The sequence below is a fragment of the Ursus americanus genome, chromosome 17, assembly GCF_024610735.1.
Source record: "Ursus americanus isolate L20-20 chromosome 17, mUrsAme1.1.p, whole genome shotgun sequence".
NCBI classification, from domain to species: Eukaryota; Metazoa; Chordata; class Mammalia; order Carnivora; family Ursidae; genus Ursus; species Ursus americanus.
The window spans coordinates 9,598,960-9,611,477 of NC_142143.1; the positions used below are offsets into that span (position 1 = coordinate 9,598,960).

A 12,518-nucleotide genomic window follows, 5' to 3' on the forward strand; every position below is an offset into this window, starting at 1 on the left:
TGAAGACCCAACACTGTTAGTGTTCTCATTCCAGTTGACCTTGCCTCTTCTCATCACCTGCCCGCCCTTCTGCCTGGGCTCCAAGTTTGCCCTTTCTGGCCTCCCCCAGGCTCTTCCAGCATCGGACTTCTCTAGCCCTGCCTTCATTGAGCCACATCTCACGTCTGACTCTGAACTTTCTGCCAGAAGCCCATCTCTGGAAGACCTTAGAGCTCAGCTGGCAAATAACTCTCTCGGGTTATAAATAAGCCCAGGTCGGCTCGTCTCATCAAGAGCTCATTGACCTTCAAGTTCCACTGGTGCCAGCCAAGCTGCGTGTGTCCCTCTGCATCCCCTCACCTTCTGCAGCTCTCAGGAACCCTTCTCGAGATGAGCACAAGCGGTCCCATCAGGGTCTGCTCTGGGGACTCACTTTCCAGGGCCTTTTTCTAGTGTGTCCCCTCTTTCTTCTTAATTCCTCACTCATCTCAACCTAACTAACCCATTTCACTTCCTGTGGTTTGTCATGTCCCTCCTTGGCATCGTCATTTGTCAAGTATCCTCTGATCTTTAAGAGCCCTTGAGGGTAATGGAAGTAAGAGTGAACCCTGCTTGATGGGGAAGCAGTGAGGAGTGATAAGGATTACAGGTCTTCTACAGAGGATATATTCTAGACCAATTGAGGCCAAGACAGAAAGAAACGCAAACGTAGAGAGGGTAACAAGAGGGGCCCTTGAGCGGAGCAGAGATTTCAACAGTGATAAACAAGGTCGAGACACCCTCTGACCCAGTTATCCCTTACCTGAAAATCTCCCTTAAAGGAATAATGCAAAATACGGAAACAGCTCTCTGACTAGAAGCATCATGGCATTATTTTTAATTGTAAGAAATTACGAACAACTTAAATATTCGATAGCCATGGAACAGTTAAGTGTATTAAGGTGCACTCTCTAAATGGATTCATACAGTGCCCTTTAAAATATCTTGAGGATTATTTAGCTTTATGGAAAATGATCATAATAACAAGTGGAGAAGTCAGAGTCCTAAAAACAGATATTTGCTGAGACTATAATTAGGCGAAAAGGTATGTATATAAAAAATACTGGAAGGAAATCTCCCCAAATCCTAACAGAAGTTGTTAGCGTGGTAGCATAACGGATGATTCTTTTTCTGTTTTCCAAGGTTTCTAGGATATGGCTAATTTTCATCTGGAATTCCTAAAGGAACTCATTTAAAACGACAAAAGAAGTGTGAATGTTTGTAAAGAAAATAGTTCAGTGGAGAAACAGCTCAGAAAGAGAGTGGGCCAGGCTAGCCTGCCCTGTGCCTGTGTGATCAGTACCCAGAGAGTTTCCTTAGCGGACCCCCCCCCCCAGCCTGCCTCATTGGCTCCATACACCGGCTGAGCCAAAGGATTGCTGAGCTCGATCTGAGTCCCAACCCACTGGCCAACATCCTGGTGAGTGATGGGTGCTGAGACAAAGGCTTCCAGGCAGGAAGGGCCCTGGGAGCTCCCCCATTTATTTGAAAGCACATTTGCACAATGGAGATCTCAAAGATATATTTTATGACTTAGTGAACTTTATTTTTGGGAGCAGTTTTAGGTCCCCAGCAAAAGGGAGCGGCAAGTACAGAGTCCCCACATACTCCCGTCGCAGCACACGGGCAAGCTCCCCATCATCACAGTGGTACATTTATTACAACTGATGAACCTGCATGGACACGTCATCATCACCCCAAAGTCACCGTTTACATTAGGGTTCTCTCTCTGTGCTGTACATTCTTCGAGTTTCGACAAGTGCAATGACATATATCCGCCTTTGCAGTATCGTGCAGAAGAGGCTCGCTGTCCTAAAAATCCTCTGTGCTCCTCCTCTTCACCCCTGCCAGCTCCTGGCCACCCCTGCGCTTTCTGCTGTCTCCATAGTTTTACCTTTTGCAGAATGACCTAGAATTGGAGCCCTCCAGGGGGCTGGCTTCTCGCACTTAGTAATAGGCATTTAAGGTTCCGCCATGTCTTCTCATGGCTTGATAGCTCGTTTCTTTTTGGCGCTGAGTAGTATTTCTTTATCCGGATGTGCCACAGTTTATTTATCTGTTCACCTCTCGGTTGCTTCCAAGTTTGGGCAATTATGCATAAGGCTGCTGTGAACATCTGTGTGCAGGGTTTTGTGTGGACATACATTTTCAGTTCATTTGGGTAAATAGTGAGAGCGTGGTTCCCGGACCATATGGTAAGAGTATGTTGAGTTTTCTAAGAAACGGCCAAACTGTCTCCCAAAGTAGCTGCACCATTTTGCATTCCCGGCAGCCACGAGTGAGAGCTCCTGTTGCTCCCCATCCTCACTGGCATTTGGTGTTGTCAGCGTGCTGGGTCTTGGCCAGCCTAACCAGTCTGTAGCGCTATCCCCTGGTCGTTTGAATTTGCAATTCCCGAATGACAGTGTGCTATTGAACATCTTTTCATGCGCCCGCCTGCTCTCTGTCGATCTTTTTTTTTTTTTTTTTTTTTTAAGATTTTATTTATTTATGTGACAGAGAGACAGCCAGCGAGAGAGGGAACACAGCAAGCGAGTGAGAGAGGAAGAAGCAGGCTCCCAGCAGAGGAGCCCGATGTGGGACTCGATCCCGGAACGCCGGGATCACGCCCTGAGCCGAAGGCAGACGCTTTAACGACTGCGCTACCCAGGCGCCCCTCTGTCGATCTTCTTAAGTGGGGTGTCTGCTCAAGTCTTTGCCCCATTTTTTGATTGAGTTGTTTTTTTATGGTTGGGTTTTAAGAATTCTTTGTATATTTCGGGTCACCGTCCTTTACCAGATGTGTCTTTTGCAAATATCTTCTGCCAGTTCACTCCCAACTAAATCTCCTAACCCCGTCCCCCTTGGCAGCTTGCTTTCCACCAAGTTCCTCTGTCCCCAGGGCCCTTGAGCTGGTGATTGTCTCCACAGCTTTCGGCTTCACCCTCTCCCCCAGCTTTTCCAGTGCTGGCTTTTGGGGTCAGTTCATCTCTTGAGTCCATCTTTTTGTTTTATTTATTTTTTAACTTTAAATCACAAGGCATGCATGTTTATTCTAAAATACTCAGACTGGGGCGCCTGGGTGGCTCAGTCGCTTGAGTGTCCAACTCTTGGTTTCAGTTCAGTCAGGACCTCAGGGTTGTGAGGTCGAGCCCCACATCGGGCTCAGCACTCACTGTAGAGTCTGTTTGGGATTCTCTCTCTCTTTCCCTCCTCCTGCACCCCTCCCCCCTGCTCATACAGTCTCTCTCTCGAAAAAATAAATACTTTATAAATAAATAAATAAATAGCTCAAACCATCTACAAGTATGTAAGTAAACTGTGAAAGTCGCAGCCCTATTTTCCTCCTTAGAAGTGACCATCATTAATTGTTTGGTGTGTCTCCTTCCAGAACTTTTCTTATGCATTTAGAAGTATAGAATACATATATTTAGGGTTATTGTTTTCTTTTTTTTAATGTGAGTAGGGTCATACCATAAATACTGTTTTTTAACCTGCTTTGGGTTTTTTCTTACTCATTTATTTTTAGCATAAATATCTCTTGGAGATTCTTCAGAGGCAGTGCTGTTGACCTGCCCCATTCTTTTTGTGGCTGCATCATATTCTGTGGGTTGGATGTGGCATAATTAATCTGACTGTTCCCTATTGATAAATATTTCAGTGGTATTTTCATCAGAATGAACATGTGAATATTTCTGTGTATGTATCTTGGGGCTCATTTGCAAGTATTTCTGCAGGTAGAGTCCCAGAATTGAAATTTCAAATTTTGGTAAATAGTCAAATAGCCTTTCACAGAAGTAAAGCTGTCGTTTTCTCATGCAGCACTGAGGCTAGTTGCAGTCGCCCCTCCCCCACCAATTGAATTGTGAGTGAAGGCAAAACACATACATTATTTGGAGTGATTGCATGGACGTTAAGCAACCTTGTATCTGTGTGTGTGCACGAATCGGTGGGAGAGGGCATAGCCCTAAAGGCACAGGCTCTGGAGTGAGACTGTCCAACTTTACATTCCTGCTCCGTTGTTTTCTCACATTGTGACATTAGGCAGGTTATTTAACCTTTGTGAATCTCTGTTTTCTAGAAAATGATGGAAACAGTAATAACGTATCTCCCTCTTAGGGCTGTTGCAAGAATTAGAGGAGTTAAAACTCACAAAGACCCTTAAATCAGGGCAGAGAAGAGCACCTGGCTCCCAGGAGGGACATTGTATATGTACAAACGTGTAGGAGAAAAGTCTGGAAGGATACACACCAAACAGTCAATGGGGTCAGTTCTGGAAAGGGAGTGAGATGGAAGGCGAGTAAAACGTTTTTTTACTCTACATACTTCTGTAATGTTTGGGTATTTTACAATAGGAATGTGTTTGTATGTCAGTTCTGTGATTTTTTTTCTTAATGATAATTTTAAAAGCAGGAAAAAGAATGTTTTGCTCCCAGAAGCAGGATCCGGTGGCTTTTCAAGATTGCCCAGTGTTGGCATATCTCCTCAGGTGCCCTCCGTTGCCAGGCGGAACCAGGAAGGGGCTGGCAGGACCAACCCTGGGTCCTCCTGTGACCTAGAGGAAGGGACCCCTTGCCTGTCCTTCCTGTCCTCTGCCCAAGCAGCTGGTCAGCTCTGTCAGGCCTGCTCTCTGCTCCCAGAGCCCATCCCCCGGCTCCCCTGCCCGGCCTCTGTTGGCTGCGGGTCGCCCTGCCCTCTATTCTCCAGGCCTTGACGGTGTGGCCGCTTCTCCTGAGTCAGCGCCTTAGCCAGACTGGTTTCTCCAGCCTCTCTGCTGCCTGGCACCTAGCCCAGTGCCTGGTGCCCAGGAGCTGCTTTGTAGATGTGTAGTAATGAACGAGTAAGCCCCCGATCTTCCTCCCCACGCCCCACACGGCCATGTCCTATTTCTGTTCCCTCTTCCATGCCCCAGGTGTGGGTTTCCCTCGTCTCTGGCCGTGACCTTTGCTCAGCTCCCCTTTCCAGTCCTCCTCCCTTCCGCGCTCTGCCTGCAGCTCGGCACCCTGGAAAGGCCTTCACTGCATCTTCCACCCCAGGACTAGCGTAGGTGCTCCTTCTGGGCGCACGTCTGGCATCCTGTCCCTCCCTACGGCAGCACCCATCACCCCGTAATCACCGGCTTCTCCCTAGTAATCCTCGAGCCCTTGGGAGGCAGGGATGGCAGTCACTGCTCACTGCTGCAGCCTCGCGTGGGGACAGCATTGCCTCTAGCAGGTGCTCAGGAAATATCTGTGGAATGAATGATATGGTTGCAAATTGTAGCTTCTCTCCTGTCCTTCAGCCTCATATTCCAGCTACCTGGAGCAGGGACACCAAAACCTCGCTGATCATCAGATTCCCCAGGGAGGTTTTTAAAAACTAAAAGTGAGGGGCACCTGGGGGGCTCAGTCGGTTAAGCATCTGCCTTTGGCTCAGGTCATGATCTTGGGGTCCTGGGATCGAGTGCCATGTTGGGCTCCCTGCTCAGTGGGGAGTCTGCTTCTCCCTCTTCCTCTGCCCTTCCCCCCTACTCATGCTCCCTCTCTCTCTCTCCCTCTCTCTCACTGTCTCTCAATAAATAAATAAAATCTAAAAAAAAAAAAGCCCTAAAAGTGAAAAGAGCATCGCACAGGACTGTGTGTTTTGTGTGCTCTCATGTAAACAGGATTTCTCTGGAAGGCTATGTAAGAACTAAAGGCATTGGTGGTGGGTAGGAGGGAGACTTTTGACTCTACTATTTGATTTTGTACTTTGTAAAATATTTACTGTTTTTTAAAATTTAAGTAGAGAACTAGTCAGGAGCCACCGTAAATAAACAGTTCATGACCCAAGGCAGACGTCAGGAATGAGCTTCTCTAATGAACTGGTCTGTCTGAATAATTCCCCAGCCATGCTGGTCATCCGCCAGGTTTGGGAGTTGACTTCCTGCTTACGGCCACTGCTGTCATCTCAAATGCAAACAGCCCCGCACTGGTTTCCTCATTTCCCCCTAAAACTTTTCTTCCAGTGTTCATCTGCCCTTCCCGCTCTCTGTGTGTGCACATCTCGTCCATCCTTCCAAGGCCCGGACAATATTGGCTACAGTGGCATCCTGATAAGGCTCAGAGACGCTGCTGTTGGCTACGTGGGCGAATACCCAGCCCATTCACTCATCAGGCCTTCTCTTCGACTGCTTTTTTGGAACAGTAGTGTTGACAGGCTTAACCAGATGCGACCCCTTTCCCCATCTACACACACCTGCACACATACCGATTTCGGATAAGGTGATGGGAAGCTGGGGGCGCCTGGGTGGCACAGCGGTTAAGCGTCTGCCTTCGGCTCAGGGCGTGATCCCGGCCTTGTGGGATTGAGCCCCACATCAGGCTCCTCCACTATGAGCCTGCTTCTTCCTCTCCCACTCCCCCTGCTTGTGTTCCCTCTCTCGCTGGCTGTCTCTGTCTCTGTCGAATAAAAAAAAAAAAAAAGGTGATGGGAGGCTGGAGGGCCATTTCATAGTGTATCAAACCTCATCATGTCCCCCAACACTCATGTCCCCCCTCTTCTGGGCAGTCCTCTGTGAATGCTCCAGCTCGCACTACTCTCATTTGTTCGAGTCCCAAACACAGCGGTTTAGGACTTAACTGGCCCATGTGTGCTGACGTGACTGTCCAAACAGATTGTAAATTCCTAAGGGCAAGAGCACAGAGTCCTAATCCTTCGTTATCTTCATTATCCAAGAACGGGGCTGGCCTCATGGCTGACAGTCAGTACAACTTGCTGGGTCACCGACATTCATTTTTCTTTCCTTTTCTTTCCTCAGGAAGGGATTGGGGGCGGGGGAGTCAGAGATCCAGAGAAATCTCTTGAGAAGTCAAGGGTATGGTGATTAATAATAATAATAATTACCCTTTATTGAGTAGCTCCTATCTGATAGTAGCCTCTGTTCTAGTGTTTTAAGATGCATTCAATACTGTATATCTGATTCTGACTAGGACCCGAGAAGGTAGGTATCATTGTCCCCCTACAGAGAGTTTAAACAATAGCTTTTTTTTTTTTTAAGATTTTATTTATTTATTTGACAGAGAGACAGCCAGCGAGAGAGGGAACACAAGCAGGGGGAGTGGGAGAGGAAGAAGTAGGCTCCCAGCGGAAGAGCCTGATGTGGTGCTCGATCCCAGAATGCCGGGATCACGCCCTGAGCCAAAGGCAGATGCTTAATGACCGCGCCACCCAGGAGCCCCTAAACAATAGCTTTTAACCCGTGGAGCTTAATTGGAACCCCATTCCAAATCCTGTACCCCACAGAGGTGTCGACAAGAGGAGGCATAGCCAGGAGGAGGGGCAGCGTGAGAGAGGGCAGAGGTGGGGGAATGTATTGGTGGTGACACTTGGGGGGGGGGGATGAGGTCAGTGACACCAACGGCCACCAAGGCCCTAGCACCTAGAGGGAAGACAGCGAGGCGTGCCACCAACTTTGCTCCAGGCCTTTTGCACACCAGCAGGAGAAGTGGCCTGGTCTCTGACCCCCACCCCCCTCCAAGATCTGCATGAGTCCCTAATGCCCCTTTTCTTTTTGGTTTTTGAAGGCAATTGAGAGATTTGAGTTGGAGAAGAAGGCTTTGAGAGAGAAAAGTCGCGACAGTTCCAGAGACCGAGGCAAAAATCCTTTCTCATAGCCTTGCTGGTGCTTTTGTGGGGTTCGGCTTTTGTTAGTATGTCAAATGCAGTTAAGCAGGAATCCAGCGTTTTAGCTGAGGATGTCTTTGTCCTCTTCCAAAGGAGCCTCACGTCTGAGTTCCTAGCATTGGGCAAGTTAGGAGGGAAGGACAGCGTACTCAGAGACGGCCTGCCATGTGGCACACTGCGCCACTGCTTTCACGCGGACTCCCTTGTTAAATCTTCATAATGTCCCCACCTGTGGGGTAGGTGCCACTGAACCTAGTTTATAGATGAGGGAACAGGCTCGGGGACGAGGGAACAGCTTGTCTGCAGTGGGTCCTGGATTCGGGTCCCCGCCTGCCTTCACAGCCCATGCTCTCTCTGCTCCTCCTGGGGCAAAGAGTCTAACCCATCAGAAACTGAGTCTTAGTGACTCAGCAGCGCAAGTGGGGTCCAGCGAGAATAACAGTGTGGCCGTCATCTGGCAGCTCAGACCAAGTGAAAAAGCACAGCTGAATTACTGCTCAGCAGGGGACAGACCCCATGGTTACTCACATCCTGTTTCTCCTCCGTTCTTCTGCAGACAAGAGTCCAAGCAAATCACAGTATACTTGCAGAGGCTCAGAATCCAGGAATGTCAGATCTTTCATTTTTAAAAGGGTAAGGGATCTATTGCTGGGTCTCTTTCTGACTGATTTCTGCTGGGCACGAAATAGATTTTAGTCCTGGGGAGGGCGTGCTTGGCACCCGGCTGGGGATGGTGCAGGAAAACCACAGGGTGCCCTTCTGAGAGGATCTTAAGCTGTCTTAATAACCCTAGAATGTCTCATACGACCTCAGAGGGGTAGCATGAGGAGTCTTCCCGAGGTCATTTGTTTATTTTTAGAGCTTCAAAGGGGGGTCCTCTTAGAAACAGTAAGTTCAGAGTGGGCTCACACGGAGCCACGGTGCTGCCCCGCTCCAAGAGGCCCGTTCACACCGCGGTGGAAGTTGTGTCCGTCACTCGGACGCCGCAGGAAGCTGACGGTCAGGAGTAGGGCAGCGACCTATCCAGCATCCTGCACCTGGCTGATGTGTGGCCGGGCTGGCCGCTGCGTCTGCAGCAGCAATCTGGCCCCACCTCAAAGCCACCCCAGGGAAGATGCTCCCAAGCCGGTTCTTTCAACTACCCAGGTCGTGTGTATTCAGACCTTTCAGTGCCGGAGCACACCAGACCATCCATTATTGTTACTACGTTTTCACTTCTCAGCCCAGGAAATTCCCAAGCCGCAGAAAGCCCGATGCTCGACAGTGGGTCGAAACTGCCACACTACGTCTGATGGTGGCCGAGCAGATGTGAATGCCCTCCCCAAGGTGGCACAGCTGGTCAGTGGGGGCGCTGACCTCTGGCCCAGGGGGGTCTGAGTCAGGGTCAGGGTAGTTCATCAGAGAGTTCTGCCAATGCCAGTGCCATAGCCCGGGTAAAAGGCGCTCAGTCCCCCAGAACGTTTCCAATAGGTGCCTTGGGTGATGGTGATTGGTTTCCTCTTCCAATTTTCTATATTTTCACATTTTTATAATTATCATATTGGCTCTTTCAGAAATTCTTTTCTAAATAAATAAACCCAAAAGGGAGGAAGCTATATGCTCCAAATCATTAATGACGGTAATATTAATTGGTGGTCATCAGCGAGTAGTTAATTAAATGGTAGCATATCTCCTTAACAGGATCTGTTATCTTAAGTGGTAAATTGGAAGACAGTGCGGCAATGTGGAAAATCTACAGTAGAGAGAGCAGAGCATGAAGAGTGTATGTGTGTGTGTTTGTATTTCGTAAAGCGAGTGAAGTTACACATACGTATGCGTATGCAGGTGCTCAAAGCCTGAAAGGGAAGATAGAAATAACACGAACAGGAATCTGGTAAGAGGTGCTGGGGTCATGAATGCGCCCCCATTTTTTTTTTTCAGTTTTCTAGAAGGTGGTTATATCGTGTTCAGGTTGAAAGGGGGAAGATATCATAGTATTGGTTTTAAACTGTCCAATGACGGACCTCAGTTCCATATTCTGCTTTTTGTTTCAGAAAATAGCCCATAAAAATCTGCTGGCGGAGCTGTACCAGTACCCAGCATTTAACAGCGCTGTACCAAACAGGCTTCCAAACGGGGTCAACTTCTGTGACATGGTGGGCAATGTGGTCCGGGCCGAGAGAAACCCCCTTAGTGGCAAGGTAAGGAAAGACAGCGGGCAGCGCACCACTGTCGCACCCGGCTCCGGGGCGCCCAGCTGTACCCCAGCTTTACAGCAACCCGTGTGGCAGGCAGACGCGGCTGTCCCTGTTTTATACCCCAAGAAACGGAGTCACGGTCACTAAGTAAGTCACCCAGGGCCACACAGTTTGCAAGTGACTGAACTGAGATTAGAACCCAAACCCACACGTTCCCTCCAAAACCTAGATTCTTCCTGCCAGAGGACTGGTTTCCAGACTGTTTTGATCATGTTTCCTATGAGCAAGAAATGGTAAGTGTCCGCCCTCACAATGTGTTTCTTTTTCTTTATAAATGATGCAGGTGCTCTGTTGTCAACAGCTACATTGTATGTTAGTAATGTTAATTTTTTTTTTAATTAGACATTAGTTAGAATATTTTCCTCCCACACCCCTTGGCACCCCTTGGAGTGAATTACCACTTGGAGTGGGGTGCACTGGAGCACGCTGGGTTCCTTAGGAAGTCGGGTGGGGGCATTCCGAGGCCCAGAGCAGCTGTGAGACACCACTGGCCACTCAGGAGGTGGGGCTGAGTGTAAGGCGGCGTGGGGAGGGGAGGAAGCCCAGGAAATGGTATCTGTAGCCCTACAGCCGTGCCTTGGCGCCCTTCACGATTGTTCACTAACCACCATGTCCCCAAAGCAGCTCCTATCATTGTCCCCTGGGCTCCTAACTAATCACTCCACCGTTTGGGGACCCAGCTTCATTGTCTTAACTACCCACACTTCCCAGTGCTGCTTCAAACCCCTCACTCGCCCATCTCTCTCTCTTTCTCTCCCTCCCTCTATCCCTCTGTCTCTTTCCCTCCCTCTCTCTCTTGCCCCTCCCCCCACCTGCCTTCCTTCACCCCCTCCTCTCTTCACCAGTCCTCCCTGCTGCCTTCTCTCCAGCGCTGTCTCTACATCAGTCCCATCCATCTCACTCGGTGTCTCGCATTCACTTTCTAAGAGTAATGATCTGTTCCGGGCCAGTCACTGGCCAGCATGGTGATGGTGTTTGCTGGAGTTCCGGTGCCTGGTTCCAACATGGACTGCAGTCAGCATGTGGACAGCTGCCTTTGACCAGGCAGTGGTGGCTCTGGGGTGGGGTACCTGATCCCCTGCTGTCCTCAGCTCCGAGGTGGAGGAGTGGCCGGCACGCAGAGCATCACATTTGCCCCAGGACAATGTAAAAAGATGTTCCCTGCATGGTTATGTGTGATAGCAAGGACCTGGAAGGTAACCCTCTGGGCTCTAGTTTCTTCTATAAAATACAGATATGAGCAGTCTCTACCTAGCGGTGTTACTGTAAAATTAAATATGCTAAGGATCTTATTTAAGTGTATAAAAAGCACTTAGGGGGCGCCAGAGTGGTTCAGTCGATTAAGCGTCTTACTCTTGGTTTGGGCTCAGGTCTTGATCTCTGGGTCCTGGGATGGAGCCCCACGTCGGACTGCACATTCAGCAGGAATCTGCTTGTCCCTCTCCCTCTGCCCCTACCTACCCCCCACCCCGTTCACGTGCACACTTTCCCTAAGATACATAAATAAATCTTTTTAAAAAACTGAAAAGCACTTGGCATCGTGCTTAATAAGTCATGAGTTCTCAAAAAATGGTAGTTTCTCTTATCAGCATTATTAGAAATAGTTTAAGGATGATTAAGAGAAGGCCAGCTCCGTCATTTTGGGTACATATATCGTGGACTACTTAGCCATTGAAACGAGTGCTTGTAAAGAGTGTATTTTGCTATGCTGTGATGCTAAATGAAAAATATCAGTATAAAAATTCTACAGTAAGTCTGGGGATGAAATCACACGTAGATATTACCAATGTTCGCTGAGTGATAAGGTTATAGCTTTTTCTTCCTCCTTTTTCTGTGCTTTAAAAAGAAGAAAGGGGCACCAGGCTGTCTCAGTCGGAAGAGTATGCGAGTCTTGATCTCAGGGTCATGAGTTCAAATCCCACATGGGGTGTAGAGATTATTTAAATAAATAAGAAGCTTTAAAAGATAGATAGATAGATAGATAGATAGATAGATAGATAGATAGATAGATAGAAGAAAGACTTAAGAACAAATAGATTGTATGTTTCAGGGACCTGCTGTCCTGCATGACATTCCTGCCCCCTGGCACAGCCACACGCACTCGTGTTCCATTTGCTAGGTGGGTAGCCCCAGGGACAGTGACTGCTGTTACTTAATGTCCCATTTGGAGGGCCCATGGGGAATGTTCTCCTTAGGACTTAATCCCCAGAAAAACTTCGCATCTCCTGGCATGCTTTTTGTCTTACAACTGATGCTTCCAACTAATGCTTTTCTTCGGCTCCCAGGAAACTCAAGGCAAATTTGTGTCTTACCGTTATTTTAATTTAATTTAATTTTAATATTTCTTAAAGTTTTATGTATTGAAGGAATCTCTACACCTAGCACGGGGCTCCAACTCATGACCCCGAGACCAGGAGTCTCACGCTCCGCTGACTGAGCCAGCCAGGCGCCCCGGTGTCGTACCTTTAAAAGGACCTTCTTCCGTCCTGCTCAGGGGCCATCGCAAACCCTTCCCTGCCTCCTCACACCCTCTCCTCCATCACTTCTCCCTCCCTCTTGGCAGCCCACGTGCCTCTGCTTCAGAGAATCTGGAGGCCGTCACTAGACCAGGAGCTCCACGAGGCTCAAAGGCCCGTCTCC

General features: G+C 48.6%; 1 protein-coding gene across 1 annotated transcript in view; it reads left to right on the plus strand.

Moving 5' to 3' along the window:
• The window catches only part of FAM227A (family with sequence similarity 227 member A), an 86,217-nt gene that overhangs the window by 3,862 nt on the left and 69,837 nt on the right, over positions 1–12,518 (plus strand). Inside the window, exons 4-7 of the mRNA XM_087868702.1 lie at positions 1,356–1,426; positions 7,542–7,611; positions 8,198–8,274; positions 9,675–9,821. Of these exons, the coding sequence (XP_087724828.1) occupies positions 1,356–1,426; positions 7,542–7,611; positions 8,198–8,274; positions 9,675–9,821 (365 nt within the window). The remainder of the gene's footprint in view (positions 1–1,355; positions 1,427–7,541; positions 7,612–8,197; positions 8,275–9,674; positions 9,822–12,518) is intronic.